The following is a 13,386-nucleotide window of genomic DNA, read 5'->3' as shown; positions in this document are numbered from 1 at the left end:
CACTTAAAATCCTACCACTCCTCAGAAAACTATTAAAATCGAATGACTGTGAATGCATGTTAGGGCATCTCTGTATGTATATACAGATAGAATGGATTTTATAAAAATGAGATTACTATAGACCTGCAGTGGTTTAAGAAGTATGGAATTTTACCTCATTCTTTAATGAGGGTGGCATTCAGAAAGCCCTTCTAAAACCTTCTAATAAATTGGATCAACTGAATTTAGACTTGTAATTTATTTATTTTTTTTAAATAAAGAGGGCATATTAAATGAGTAATTTGGAAATACTTGAGATGAATAAATAACATCTCTGCCAACTTCCTTTTTCTCCTGATCAGTCTTGTGAGTGACCCTTGATAACTTTTCTTAAAAGCAGTATGAGTCAACCAAAGAATAAGATTAATTTTTGAGGATTTGTGATAACCAGAAGAAAGCACTGTAGGCTGTGACAACATGTGACAGCCAAGAGAAATACAGGGGAGCCAACTGGTGATCCACATCGGCTTTCATAGAGTGGTAGTATTTTTGTGTCAGCTTGTTACATTCCTGAACCTCTGGATTGCAGCAGTGTTGTCATTGTACCAGCAGTTGCTCAGACTCTAATCAGAGTCTGATTTACCCTCAGTAAAGTTTTGTACGCATCAGATTGGAATCATGAAGTTGCTTGTTATTTATGAACCAAGGGAATTTCTACTTAGGTTTCATAAAAGTCTAATGACCTTATACAGGTACAGTCCTTTGTGAATTGGTTTCCTGCTGCTGCTATAACAAGTGACCACAAATGTGTACCTTAAGATAACACAAATTTATTATCTTAACAGTTTGGGAGGTCAGAAGTCCACAGTAGGTCTTGCTGGGCTTAAGGTGTCAGCAGAGCTGCAAGCCTTCTAGAGGCTCTACAGGACAATCCGTTCCCTTGCCTTTTCTAGCTTCTAGAAGCCAGCTGCATTCCCTGGCTCATGGTTCCTTCCTCTTTCTTTTTGTCCAGCAGTGTCCGTTTTTAAATCTCTTACTCTGAAAGTGACTCTGCATCTCCTGCTGCCTTCTTTTACTTATAAGGAGGTTTGTAATTATATTGGGCCCACTCGAATAATCCAGGATAACCTTCCCAGTTCAAGACCTTCAATTTAATCACGTCTGCAAAGTCACTTTTGCCATACATAATGACATATTCACAGGTTCTGGGGATTGGGAAGCGGACATCTTTGTGGGGGCCATTAGTCATTAGTCTGCTTACCACACTTGGTAATGGTAGAAACCTACAGTAGAATTTAACAAAACTTTCAAGTACTTGTTTCTACAGTAGTGGTCACTTTTCTGTTCTCATCTTACTAAACCTTCAGCAGCATTCAATAATCATCCACTTCCTTGTTTTTGATTTTTTTTAGCTTCTATGAAACTACACTCCTGGGTCTTTTTTTTTTTTTTTTGAGAGGGACTCTCGCTCTATCATCCAGACTGGAGTGCAATGGTGTGATCTCAGCTTACTGCAACCTCTGCCTGCCAGGTTCAAGCGATTCTCCTGCCTCAGCCTCCTGAGTAGCTAGGACTACAGGCACATGCCACCACGCCCAGCTAATTTTTGTATTTTTAGTACAGACAGGGTTTTGCCATGTTGGCCAGGATGGTCTTGATCTCCTGACCTCGTGATCCACCCCCCTCGGCCTCCCAAAGTGCTGGGATTACAGATGTGAGCCACCGCGCCTGGCAGGGTCTTTTTATACCTTAACTGACTCTTGTATTTGCCAGTTCTTCCTTTTTTTTTCTTGACTTCAGATCTGGGCTGTACTTTCTAGCTCTGTTCTCTAAAGAAAAATAACATCCACTGTTACTCAAGATCTTCTGATACGTTCTACACTGTTGTCTATACGTTGTCTACCTGGCCTGCCTCTTTGAGCACCAGAGTTTGACAGCGTAGTTGAGTGCTCCATCTTAATCTTTCATAAGACTCAGACCTACCTATCATAAGTCTTGATTTTTTTAATCAAACCTGTTACTCCCTCAACCTTTCCCCATTCCACTAACTGGTACTAACTTATACTTACTTGTTCAAACTAAAAGACATGGAAATCCGTGACTGTTCTCTCTCATCCCCATGTCTATATGCAAGTCCTATGGGCTCTTCGAAGCTATGGTTTGCCTCCTCTCCATTGTTAACACCCTAGGCAGGCTACCTTTATTTCTCAGTTCCTTCATAACTGCTCCCTCTTGCCCCTACTCATTCATCTGGCTCTTGTCCCATCCATACTCCACACAGTAGGAAAGGTAATTGCTTTAGGATTTGAAGAGACGAGGTGATTTCCTTGTTAAGATCTGTAATGGCTTCCCATTATATCAAATTCTTATGATTCGTTGGCTCGATACCTTTTGTGGCTTTTTCATATTTCTCTTGCTTGCCCTGCTCTAGCCACAGTGGCCTCATTTCTGTCTCAAGTCCTTTTCACTTGATATTTCTGCTACTTGGTTCACTCTTACCTAAATGTTTGCTTGGCTGGATCCTTTCTTTACATTCAGTCCTCCAGCTGGTCTGTATTCCATCTCTTGTCACTTCTTACTTAGTCCTATTTTATTCATACTTGTTAACACTATTTGAAATTTTGTTGCATGTTTTTCAGCTTCATTGATAGTCTCCCTTTCCCTGGAAAGGTGACTGGTATGTTGTGAGTGCTCAATAGTTGTTGAAACAAGTCCCTCACCAAATCTTTTTAATCTCTCCCAGTAATCTATGTCAGACCAGGAAGACTGTTTTCCAGTTATCTCATATGTAGCAGGCCATCCTCCACTGAAGAGTGAGACATTGGTGGGCATGGCAGACATGGCAAGACAAAGCTCTTACCTCTCCAGTGAACCCGTGTACAGCTTCAGCCGGTGTGAGACTGAAGTTACCCAGGAAGAATCCAGCTTTCACTTGCCTTCTCATCCCATTCATCCTCTGGAGTCTCCTCTCTAGGTCCTAATTTCCAGTAGGTCATGGTATCCCAAGTTCCCACCTAATATTAGTAATTTACCTTTTTATGAGTCAATTACTTCTGTATTTTAGTGTCATCCAGAGGTTTCTTTCAGGAAGCCAGGATTCAGTGTGGTCATTCAATTCTCTTCAGAATATTTTTCATGTCAGTAAAGTTCAACACATTATTTTTAATGTCTACAAAATAGCATAGTAAAGATGTACCATAATTTATAACAAATTATAGATTACATTTTTTAGTAGTTGCTCAAATTCCATGGAAGTATTTAGCTGCCTTTTCTTTGAGACTAAGGTTGGGGAAAAATGGATGCAATTTTTCAGAAGGGAGCAACAACAAGATGAGGCATTGAAAAAGCAGACCAATGGAAAATATTTCTCAACTAGCTACCTTGCTTATGCTTTATACCTAGGGGATTAACAACTTAAAAAGCGGTTCCTATTAGGTTACTATATGTTACTGTGCATGTCTGTCTGCTACACTGGGGGGTTACTCAGGAAAACATTGTTAAAGCAAGAACACTGTCAGATAAGAGGGGGTCTAGCTTTTCTTTGGTTATCTATTTAATATAGAAATGCTTAATTGCAAGTGTGCTATAGTGTCACTTAGACTGAGGTGACTAGATCAGTAGAGTTCTTGGAGGCATCTAACAAATTTACCTTTGGAAACAAGGCCTAAGTATGCATCTAAATGATAGCTAATGAACAATAATAATACTTCATAGATTGAATCACTTTAATGAGAGAATAGAACATGGTCAAGTGGAAGGTAACTGATTTTAGTTTAAGGACGAGTATGGAAATGATACAAGTGCCTTATGTTAGGTTTTAATGTTAACATATGTGTCACTTTTTAATCTCTCCCAGTAATCCATTGAGATAGGTAATTGTCTCCACTGCATATATGGAAAACCTGAATTTCAGAGAGGTTTAATGGTTTGTCTAATAAGTTTAGCTTCTAAGACATAGTAGGGAATAGTAGTGTGTAGTCTAAGGTTATATATTGTTATGTGAGTATATATTGCCAGGTTTTAAGCAATCCTCTAGCACTTACAGGCAAATCTCTCTTAGCCTCAGTTTATCTGTACAGGGAGAAAAGAGTTCTCACACACAGATTTTTTTCAGGAAAAATCTCATAAATATGAAATACCAAATAATTTATGGAAAGGGCTTAATTCATAGGAAGCACTTAATATTAGCGAGTATTATATATTCTATCAGTGATTCCCAAGCTTTAGGACTCTGTGGCCAATAGACTTTAAAATGGGGGAGAGGAGATGGAATAGTCCGGCTTCTAGCCAACTGAAGCTATTAAAAAAGAAAAAATAATTATCACCATGATCTTTATAAAACGACATTTTAAAATTCAAATTGGTAGTGAACAACGTAGTCTCAGAATGAAGGAGTGTTCTTTAAATTGCATAAATTTAGCTTCATAAAACACTCAGTATAATTCTTTTTTTAAAATTTTACCATGAACTAGGAATTGGATGTTCTATTAGTCTCCCTCCAGTTCTAAAATATTTTGACTCTAATATTCACACTTTTTCATAGTCCTCCCTGCTCCTATACTTTTCTCCATCTGACCTAGAATGCTGGCTGACGGTTTGTAGTCTAAGTGGTTATTTACCTAATGAACTTGTGAATAATTGCTCTTAGAACATAGGAGTAGAGACTATATCAAATGAAATTTGACTGGATAAAACAATAGGCAGTATAAGAAAAGTAGCAAAGACAGCAATATACACTCATTCATCTAACAAATATTTACAGTCTACTAACTGCCAACTACTGTACTAGATCCTATATATGATGAACCAAACACAAATGATCTATGCCCTTCGGACCTTAAAATTTTTTTACTCCTATCTCCCAAGACTGGTAGGTTCTTAGAAGCTTCAAGATAAATATTACGTATTCCTAGAGCTTTAATTTCAATTAAAGGAGGAGTGAGGGTGGGAGGATAATTAGGTAATTTATTTGGCAATTTAAAATTTACATTGAAAAACATCAATGAATAGGAATAGCATGAAAATTTACATGGCTTAAAAAATACAACATGTAATACTTTAAAAGCAATTTTACTCTTGTAAGAGTCAGTTTGGGCTATGGATCCATATTGGCATGCGTAGTTTATTTTCCTCTGCTTCTTGTTTGTGGTTCTTTACATTTAGTTTGCATAAACATTGTTTGAAGAAACATTAAAATTACAGATTCCAGGGTCCTAGAGATTCTGATTGAGTAGGGCTGTGAGGAAGCCCAGAACTGCTTTAGAAAAAGCTCTTGGGTGATTCCCGTGTAGTGGTCTATAGCTCTTTCTTTGAGGGGACTTGCCTTAGGGATACTTCAGAAGTTTCATAAGGCAATAAATTTAAAAGGAATCTTCACAAAGTGAAATATAGGAACATTTCTCTGCGAAAGAAACTCATTTTTTGCATACTATCCCTGCTGTCTCTCCTAATGTTGCCACATTAACATACTTTTAAACTGCAGAGATTAATTTGAGATTAATACATTCAACAGGTCCATTTTAGAAAAAGTCCTTGAGAAATTCTTGACTGATATATTGCTAAAACGTTTGCTTTAAGAGGCTGCCCTAATTCTGATTTTTCAACTAAGGATGTGACAACTTAAAAACAAACAAACATTTATGTAATGAATGGTATGGAATCTGGTTTGGAGTTGTGTCGACTTCTAAAAATAGAATTTCATGTATTGCCTTTGTATCTTCTAGAGATATGAATGATCTCCAGCCAGAGACCACCAGTAACACACCTACTAGTGGACAAAGTTGTGTTTATTGACTTATTGTAACAAGGGAGAATGCTTGCCATGGGGACCTAATGTGAGGTGTCTCAGTAAGAGGATGTTAGAAACGACATAGGATTTGGGCCTGTCGCAAGTGATTTGGGGAAAGTTCAAGGAAGGTGGGACCTTGATCTGGACTGGATGATGGTAGGAACTGGTGATAGTTCTATAATAGGGCATCTTAATTCTTATCTAAAACATAGGAATGGAGTGAAGCTAGAACTGATTGGTAAAGAAGTCATAATAGCTAGGATAGGGGCTATTTGAACAATATTCATAGTTTTCTATTATCAGACATGATTATGATTATGTTTTTGTTGATCCGTTATGGTCACAATGGCCTTGGCTGATGCTGCTCTGTGAAATTGTATGTGTTTAACCAGGGAAAACCAGGGTCCAGTTGTGAGTTTCAGGCCAGCTCCAGGCTTTCAGGGCCTGCTTTTCTCTTTTTCAAGGTTAATATAAAAAAGAAAAGTGCTATAGTATGTATGAATAGGATCTAGACACATCCGAAACATTCAACAGTGGCTGTGTGTGGACAAGGCTGAAAGCTCAGTGTAGAGGAGTATACAAATATTACTATTCCTATTTAAAACAGCTCAGTAATTACTGTATGAACTTGACAATAACATTAACAGCTTCCATTTTTTAAGCATCTACTGTATGCCATGTTATGTACTAGATGCCTTGCATACATTCAGCAGCTTTGCAAGGTGAACATATTTTGATCATCTCCACTTTACAGGTAAGTAGACAGACTATTTTTCTAGAACCGCCAAATTACATTTATTAAATGGAAGAGCTGGTATATTAATGGGTTCAGCTCATTTTGAGCCCACTGTATTTCCACTATACCAGGATGACTTTCTATTCAGAACTTTGATGTCTAAAGGTATAGCATTGGAGATAAAATACATTATTTGCAGGACTGTTCAGAGACTCAAATGCTATCATACATCTATGTATGATGTATGAAAGCACCTAGCACAATAACTGGCTCATGGTAGACAAATCATAACTAACTGTACTCTGTTTTCATAGCAGAGGTGCCTCTAAATGTGAGTACAGATAAGTTAACTATTGAGGTTGTGGAGTGACTCGACAATTTTGACCTCTTGGTCACAGAGAAATCAGGCTGAAGCATTTTACCTTTATAGAATCATAGAATTTTAAAGAACCAAGAAATTGTCAAGGTCTTCTTTTACAGATGAGAAAAATGAAGCTCAGAAAAGCAGTTAATTTGCCCAGGGTCACACATTTAATTATTGCCCGAGCTAGGCTAAGAAACCAGGTCTTCTGACTCCTAAGCCCTTGCCTTCTTCAGGCCACATAGCTGCTGCTTTTCATGACGTGTATATTAGAAAAGTCAGCGTGCCTGGGGCCCTTGATTGCTCCTTGGTTTCCCTAACAAGGATATGGGATCCCTGCTGACATTTCAGATCTGAAGTTGCAGAGCTCTGCACTTGGATCCTCTCTCCCTTCTTGTTATATAATCTTAGTTAAAAGTTTCTACGAATATTTTTATTATGTGCAATTGGCAACTTCAGTATTTTTAAAAGGGTGTTGGTAGCATTATTTCCGGGAGCCACCTAGCGCTCCGGTTCGGTACCTCGTGGAGAAGACGGGGGAGGGGAGCGGCGCGATTTCCTTGCTGAGCAATAAGCCTAGGGTCCTGACCTCGTGGCTAGGGCCCGCGACTCCGCCCCGGGAGAAGGCAGGGGCGGGGCGAGCGCTCCAGCTGGCGGGAAGGAGGAAGTGCCGAGCGCCGCGCTGAGGCGGGCGCCTACCAGCCGGCAGCTCCGGAGCGGCCTGCGCCATGTCCGCGCACAGTCGGGGCACCGAGCTCGGTAAGGGGCTCGCGGGGCTCCCCATCCCTTCTCGCGTCCAGCGCCGCCGGGACTAGCGCAGGGCCTGCCGCCGCCCAGTGCCCTGGCTGTGGGTCCCTGAGGGGTTTTCGCGAGGGCGGGAAGCAGTGGCGTCTGGTCCGCACTCACCCCAAGTAAAGGCCGAACCCGGCACGTTCGCGCCGCTTGCCTTTGCACCTAAGCTTTACTCTTGTATGCGGAAGGAGTAGGAAAGGATTAGATTATCATCTTCCTACCTTTTCGTTCACTCTAGCTCGCTGGTTGGAAAACCCAACAACCCAAAAAAACAAAACCCAAAACAACTCCCAAGCAGGTAAAACCAGATAAAAACCTTCCTTCTCCTCCTTTTAATAGAATACTTGTGTAATTTAATGCAGGATTTCCGTAGGTAATTTTAACCATAACCTTGAAGTGGCCGAGCTCGTGGAAAAGTTGGTCAGCCTTCTGTGCTCAAAATGTAACACTGCAGATTGCGTGGGATTTTAGAGTTACGAAGATTTGTAAAAGTACCTGTACTATTTCCCAGTTTTCATCTTTTTTTATATTTGTTCAAATATTGGCAAGAAAACAACGTGAAAAATTTATAATTCAAACAGCAAAACCATGATCAAGATAAGGTTTAAACGCCTGGTTTAAGTATTATAGCTTGGATATCTGTGTATCCAGGATCTTTAACTTCTTACCTGTATGACTTCGGACAAATTAATAACTTTGCGCTTAAGTTTCTTCATCTGTAAAATGGTTATTATAGTGGTAGTTACCTTATAAAGCCGTTAGGAGATTAAATAGGAGGATACATGTAAAATAGTTTGGTATATTGTGGACACCTAGTAAGTCTTCAGTATAGACAGTATTGTGTCCGGAATTGGTGGGTTCTTGGTCTCACTGACTTCGAGAATGAAGCCGCGGACCTTCGCGGTGAGTGTTACAGTTCTTAAAGGCAACTTGTGGGGGAGTTTGTTCCTTCTGATGTTCGGATGTGTTCAGAGTTTCTTCCTTCTGGTGGGTTCATGGTCTCACTGGCTGAGGAGTGAAGCTGCAGACCTTCGCTGTGAGTGTTGCAGCTCATAAAGGCAGTGTGGAACCAAAGAGTGAGCAGCAGCAAGATTTATTAAAAAGAGAGAAAAAACAAAGCCTCCACAGTGTGGAATGAGACCCCAGCGGGTTGCCACTGCTGGCTCCCGCAGCCTGCTTTTATTCTCTTATCTGGCCCCACTCACATCCTGCTGATTGGTCCATTTTACAGAGAGCCCAGTGGTCTGTTTTGACAGGGTGCTGATTGGTGCATTTACAATCCCTGAGCTAGACACAAAGGTTCTCCACCTCCCCACTGGATTAGCTAGATACAGAGTGTTGATTGGTGCATTCACAAACCCTGAGCTAGACACAGGGTACTGATTGGTGTGTTTACAAACCTTGCACTAGACACAGAGTGCCGATTGGTGTATTTACAATCCCCTAGCTAGACATAAAGGTTCTCCAAGTACCCACCAGACTCAGCAGCCCAGCTGGCTTCACCCAGTGGATCCCACACCGGGGCCACAGGTGGAGCTGCCTGACAGTCCCCTGCCATGTGCCTGCACTCCTTAGCTGTTGGGTGGTCGATGGGACTGGGCGTGGTGGAGCAGGGGTCGGCGCTCCTCAGGAAGGCTAGGGCGGCACAGGAGCCCAGGAGTGGGGGGCGGGCCTGAGGGGAGGCTCAGGCATGGCTGGCTGCAAGTCCCCAGTCCTGCCACGCAGGGAGGCAGCTAAGGCCCAGCGCCAGTGGGCCGGCACTGCTGGGGGACCCAGCACACCCTCCGCAGCCGCTGGCCCGGGTGCTAAGCCCCTCGTTGACCAGGGCCGGCAATCAGTGCGGGGGCCCGTGGAGCCCACGCCCACCTGGAGCTCACGCTGGCCCGCAAGCACCCAGGGCAGCCCCAGTTCCCGCCTGCGCCTCTCCCTCCACACCTCCCCGCAAGCTGAGGGAGCCAGCTCCGGCCTCGGCCAGCGCAGGGAAGGACTCCCATGGTGCAGTGGCGGGCTGAAGGGCTCCTCAAGCGCGGCCAGACTGGGCACTGAGGCCAAGGAGGCACCAAGAGCGAGTGAGGGCTGTGAGGGCTGCCAGCATTAGTACTTCTCAGTACTAATACCTCTCAGTATTAGTATTATGGAGTTACGGTTTTAGGGGCTAATTTTGAGAAAATTGGCTCTAAATTATATGTAACACATACAGGTAGTTCCTTTTCGCTCTCCTTAAAACTGACTTGTTCTTAAACAGTCTGCACTTCCAAGAGGTGTTCTGGAATTTTTGTCGAATGGTAAGAGAGTAAATCTATCATTTTAAAGACAGTTGATTTTCTAACCTAGTTGATTTTATTTTAGTCACTGTCCTCTAGCTGATTATGTTTTAAACTCTAGTCCCATCTCTGGAACGTGGTCTTTAGTAATAACGGCACATTTCTTAGATTGGAATATCCTTGAAGGTGGGGGATATGGGACAGGTTTGGGGTGGTGTCTTACCTTGGTATTCCCAGGAATATGACCGTGTGATTATGCATACATCAAGGATGTGCCCTAAATTTCCCAAAACTTAGACGTTTTAAATTTTTCTTTCAAAAAACATAATTGAACATTTTAAAATTTGTTTATTTGCAGTAATTAGAATCAATCACTTCCATTCATTTGTTGAAAAGTAAAAGTGTAGACATAAATAATTGCCAGGTAGAATAATAGTAAATGTGGTTTTTATGCAGCTGTCGAAATGATCATAGCTTCGTTTTTATTATCTTATTTGTTAAAATCAGATTTTTTTCCTTCACATGTATTAATCCTTAATCCAAACAGGTTTAAACTGAAATGCTAAAATAAGTTATTTGAATTAGGTACTGGGGAAAAAAACTTTCAGTCTTAATTTATGTATTATATTAACTGATGATTTTTAAAACAGTTTTCTAATTGAAAGTCTTTTTAATAAACATTGTAACTAATTTCTAAAATAAATTAACATTTTTGTTCCCTTTTCTTATTACAAAAGGAATTCATGATTATTGTAAAAATTCTAGAAAATACAGTTAGCACAAAAATATTGTAGAATTATTACTAGTCCAATCACTGTTATTTATGATTTGCTGTATATACTTCTAGTTCATAGACTTAAAAAAAAAATAGAATTCCTTTGAGACTAAACCTGACCTTCATGATTAAAAAGTCTTTAAGGAAAACATTGGCATTTGGATGTATGAAAGATGTTTTCCAAATAGGGAATGTACCGTCTAGCTTTAATATTAGAGGATGGGGCCCAGCATTCTGAGTTTTAACAAGTCCTATGGGTAGTACTGAAGCATACCCAAGTTTGAGACCCATTGGCTTAATGATCTCCAAGGTACTATCAAGTTTTGTACCTAGACTGTTATGCCCTATACAGTCTGTTAAAATGTACAGATATTCTTCTATTTTATTAGATGCCACTTAACTATTACCTAAAATGTAGGTGTCACATGGGTAGTGATCTTTCTTTTGTTCATTGATGTGTCCCAAGTACCTAGAATAGTGTTTGGTACACAGAAGGCCCTCAAAAATGTCTTGAGGCTGGGCATGGTGGTTCATGCCTATAGTCCTGGCACTTTGGGAGGCCAAGGCAGCCGGATCACTTGAGATCAGAAGCTGGAGACCAGCCTGGCCAACATGGTGAAACCCCGTCTCTACTAAAAATACAAAAATTAGCTGGGCATGGTGGCGCATGCCTGTAGTCCCAGCTGCTTGGGAAGCTGAGGTACGAGAATCGCTTGAACCCAGGGAGTGGAGGTTGCAATGAGCCGGAATTGTGCCACTGCACTCCATTGGGCGACAGACTGGAGACAGACTGTGTCTCAAAAAAGATAATAAAAAAAAAGAAAGAAAAAGTCTGTTGAATGAAGGAATGAATTGAGAGCTGCTTCTTACTTGGGGGAACTGGGGAATCTACCTGGTCCCCATGTATGGTTGCCTGGACAGGTGCTGTGAAGCTTGGCACCTTCTTCCTCTGTGTGAGTATTAAGATTCGGTTTTGTTACATCTGTCTTCAGAGATATCTCAAGAAGCCTATAAAGGATGTAGACAGTGTAACTTCCTTGCAAATGTTATCTTTGGAGGCGTCTGGAGAATGGGGGTGTTATTAGATGACTTCTAAGGATCTCTCTGCTCTGTCTCTGTGTGTCTGAAAACTCTTCTGTACAAAAAGCAACATTTCAAAGATATCTGAAAAATAACCACGTTGGGATTTTGTATTTTTTTTTGAGACAGAGTCTCCCTCTGTTGCCCAGGCTGGAGTGCGGTGGTGTGATCTTGGCTCGCTGCAACCTCTGTCTCCCAGGTTCAAGCAATCCTCCTGCCTCAGCCTCCCGAGTAGCTGAGATTACAGGTGCTCGCCACCACGCCTGGCTAATATTTTTGTATTTTTAGTAGAGATGGGTTTTTGCCATGTTGGCCAGGCTAGTGGGATTTATTTTAAGAAGCACATTTATTTAGGTAGTTATTGAGTACCAATCTGTACTGGGTAGTATTACCCTAGGCTGGGGGTACGAGATAATCAGGGATGGTCACTGCCTTCACAGAGCTATTAATAGATCTGGTTCAGGAGCTGGACGTCAAGCTAGAGCTACAAGGTAAAATAAATGCAAGTGTGATGTGCAATTATTTTTCATTTATTTTTGTCTAAAAATTAGATGTACCTAGACTGTGCTTTAAATGGGTTGTGAAAATAGAATGTCTTGGTCGTTTTGCATTATAATTTTTAATTTCCTTTTAAAAGAACCTACGAATTAGGGATTTAGGGAGCTCATTTTTGGCATTCCTGCTAAGGTATAACTTGGGTACAGAGTGTTTCTGATTTGGGTGATGGTGTGATTTTCCACTGCAAAGTTAATGGTTAATTTTTGGAATGGATATTTATTTATTTATTATTTTAATAGAGACTGTGTGTCAGTATGTTGACCAGACTGGTCTCAAACTCCTAGCCTCAAGTGATACTCCAGCCTCTACCTCCCAAAGTGCTAGGATTATAGGCATGAGCCACTGTGGGTGGCCTAGAATGGAATCTTAAACCTCAACAATAGGCAAGGCTATCTGTTTGCACAATAATTCTTCACCTTATTTAATGCCTACTGTGTGCAGACACTGTGCTTAGGTGCTGGGTATAATGATAGTGTTAACATAGAGCTCTAACTACTTGTAAGGCACTATGCTGAATGCTTGAAATTCTCATTTAGTCCACAATGGCCCTGTGAGGGAGGCAGCATGATCCTCGTTTACACATGAGCAAACTGAGGTACAGAGAGTTTTAAGTAACTTGCCAAAAACCAGTTGGGTATAGCTAATGTGGCAGAGCCAGAATTCAAGCCCAGGTGATCTGGTGCTAATAATGCTACATGCTTAACCACTGTATTGATTGGTGCTGACTGGGAGCACTACACCCTAATGTCAGAAAAGTCAAATAGATAACTGGTGAATAATGTTAATGTTACTCTTTTAGGTTTGATTTGTCTGTTTAAGACGTAAAAGATTACTGTTTTATTGCCATAAACCCACATCTTAACCACTGCAGTTTGTTTCAAAGAAGATGCAGTTTATCGTGAGGGAGAATGGAGAAGTCCAAACTTTGGTAGATTATGAGAGTAGGGTTAGATGTTAGTGACGTTTTCAAGGATGGCATGTCAAAACCAGACTTCCTCTGGAATTGCTTCATGTGGATATGCTGATGGGCCTCAGAGCATCATGTGATGGTGA

The 13,386-nt window shown here is 41.0% G+C and overlaps 1 protein-coding gene across 2 annotated transcripts in view; it reads left to right on the top strand.

Annotated features, from left to right (window-relative positions):
* Nucleotides 1-7,380: 7,380 nt before the first annotated feature.
* Nucleotides 7,381-13,386, top strand: part of DERA (deoxyribose-phosphate aldolase) — a 123,699-nt gene continuing 117,693 nt past the window's right edge. Inside the window, exon 1 of one of the 2 annotated variants that reach the window (XM_055280511.2) lies at nucleotides 7,381-7,623. In XM_055280511.2, coding sequence (XP_055136486.1) covers nucleotides 7,593-7,623 — 31 coding nt within the window. In that variant the 5' untranslated portion in view covers nucleotides 7,381-7,592. The remainder of the gene's footprint in view (nucleotides 7,624-13,386) is intronic. The other variant, XM_055280512.2, reaches the window with a different exon arrangement.

The sequence above is a fragment of the Symphalangus syndactylus genome, chromosome 5 (genome assembly GCF_028878055.3).
Source record: "Symphalangus syndactylus isolate Jambi chromosome 5, NHGRI_mSymSyn1-v2.1_pri, whole genome shotgun sequence".
In the NCBI taxonomy this organism is placed as follows: Eukaryota; Metazoa; Chordata; class Mammalia; order Primates; family Hylobatidae; genus Symphalangus; species Symphalangus syndactylus.
The sequence above is the reverse complement of the archived record's forward strand: the minus strand, read 5'-3'. Positions and strand labels throughout refer to the sequence as shown.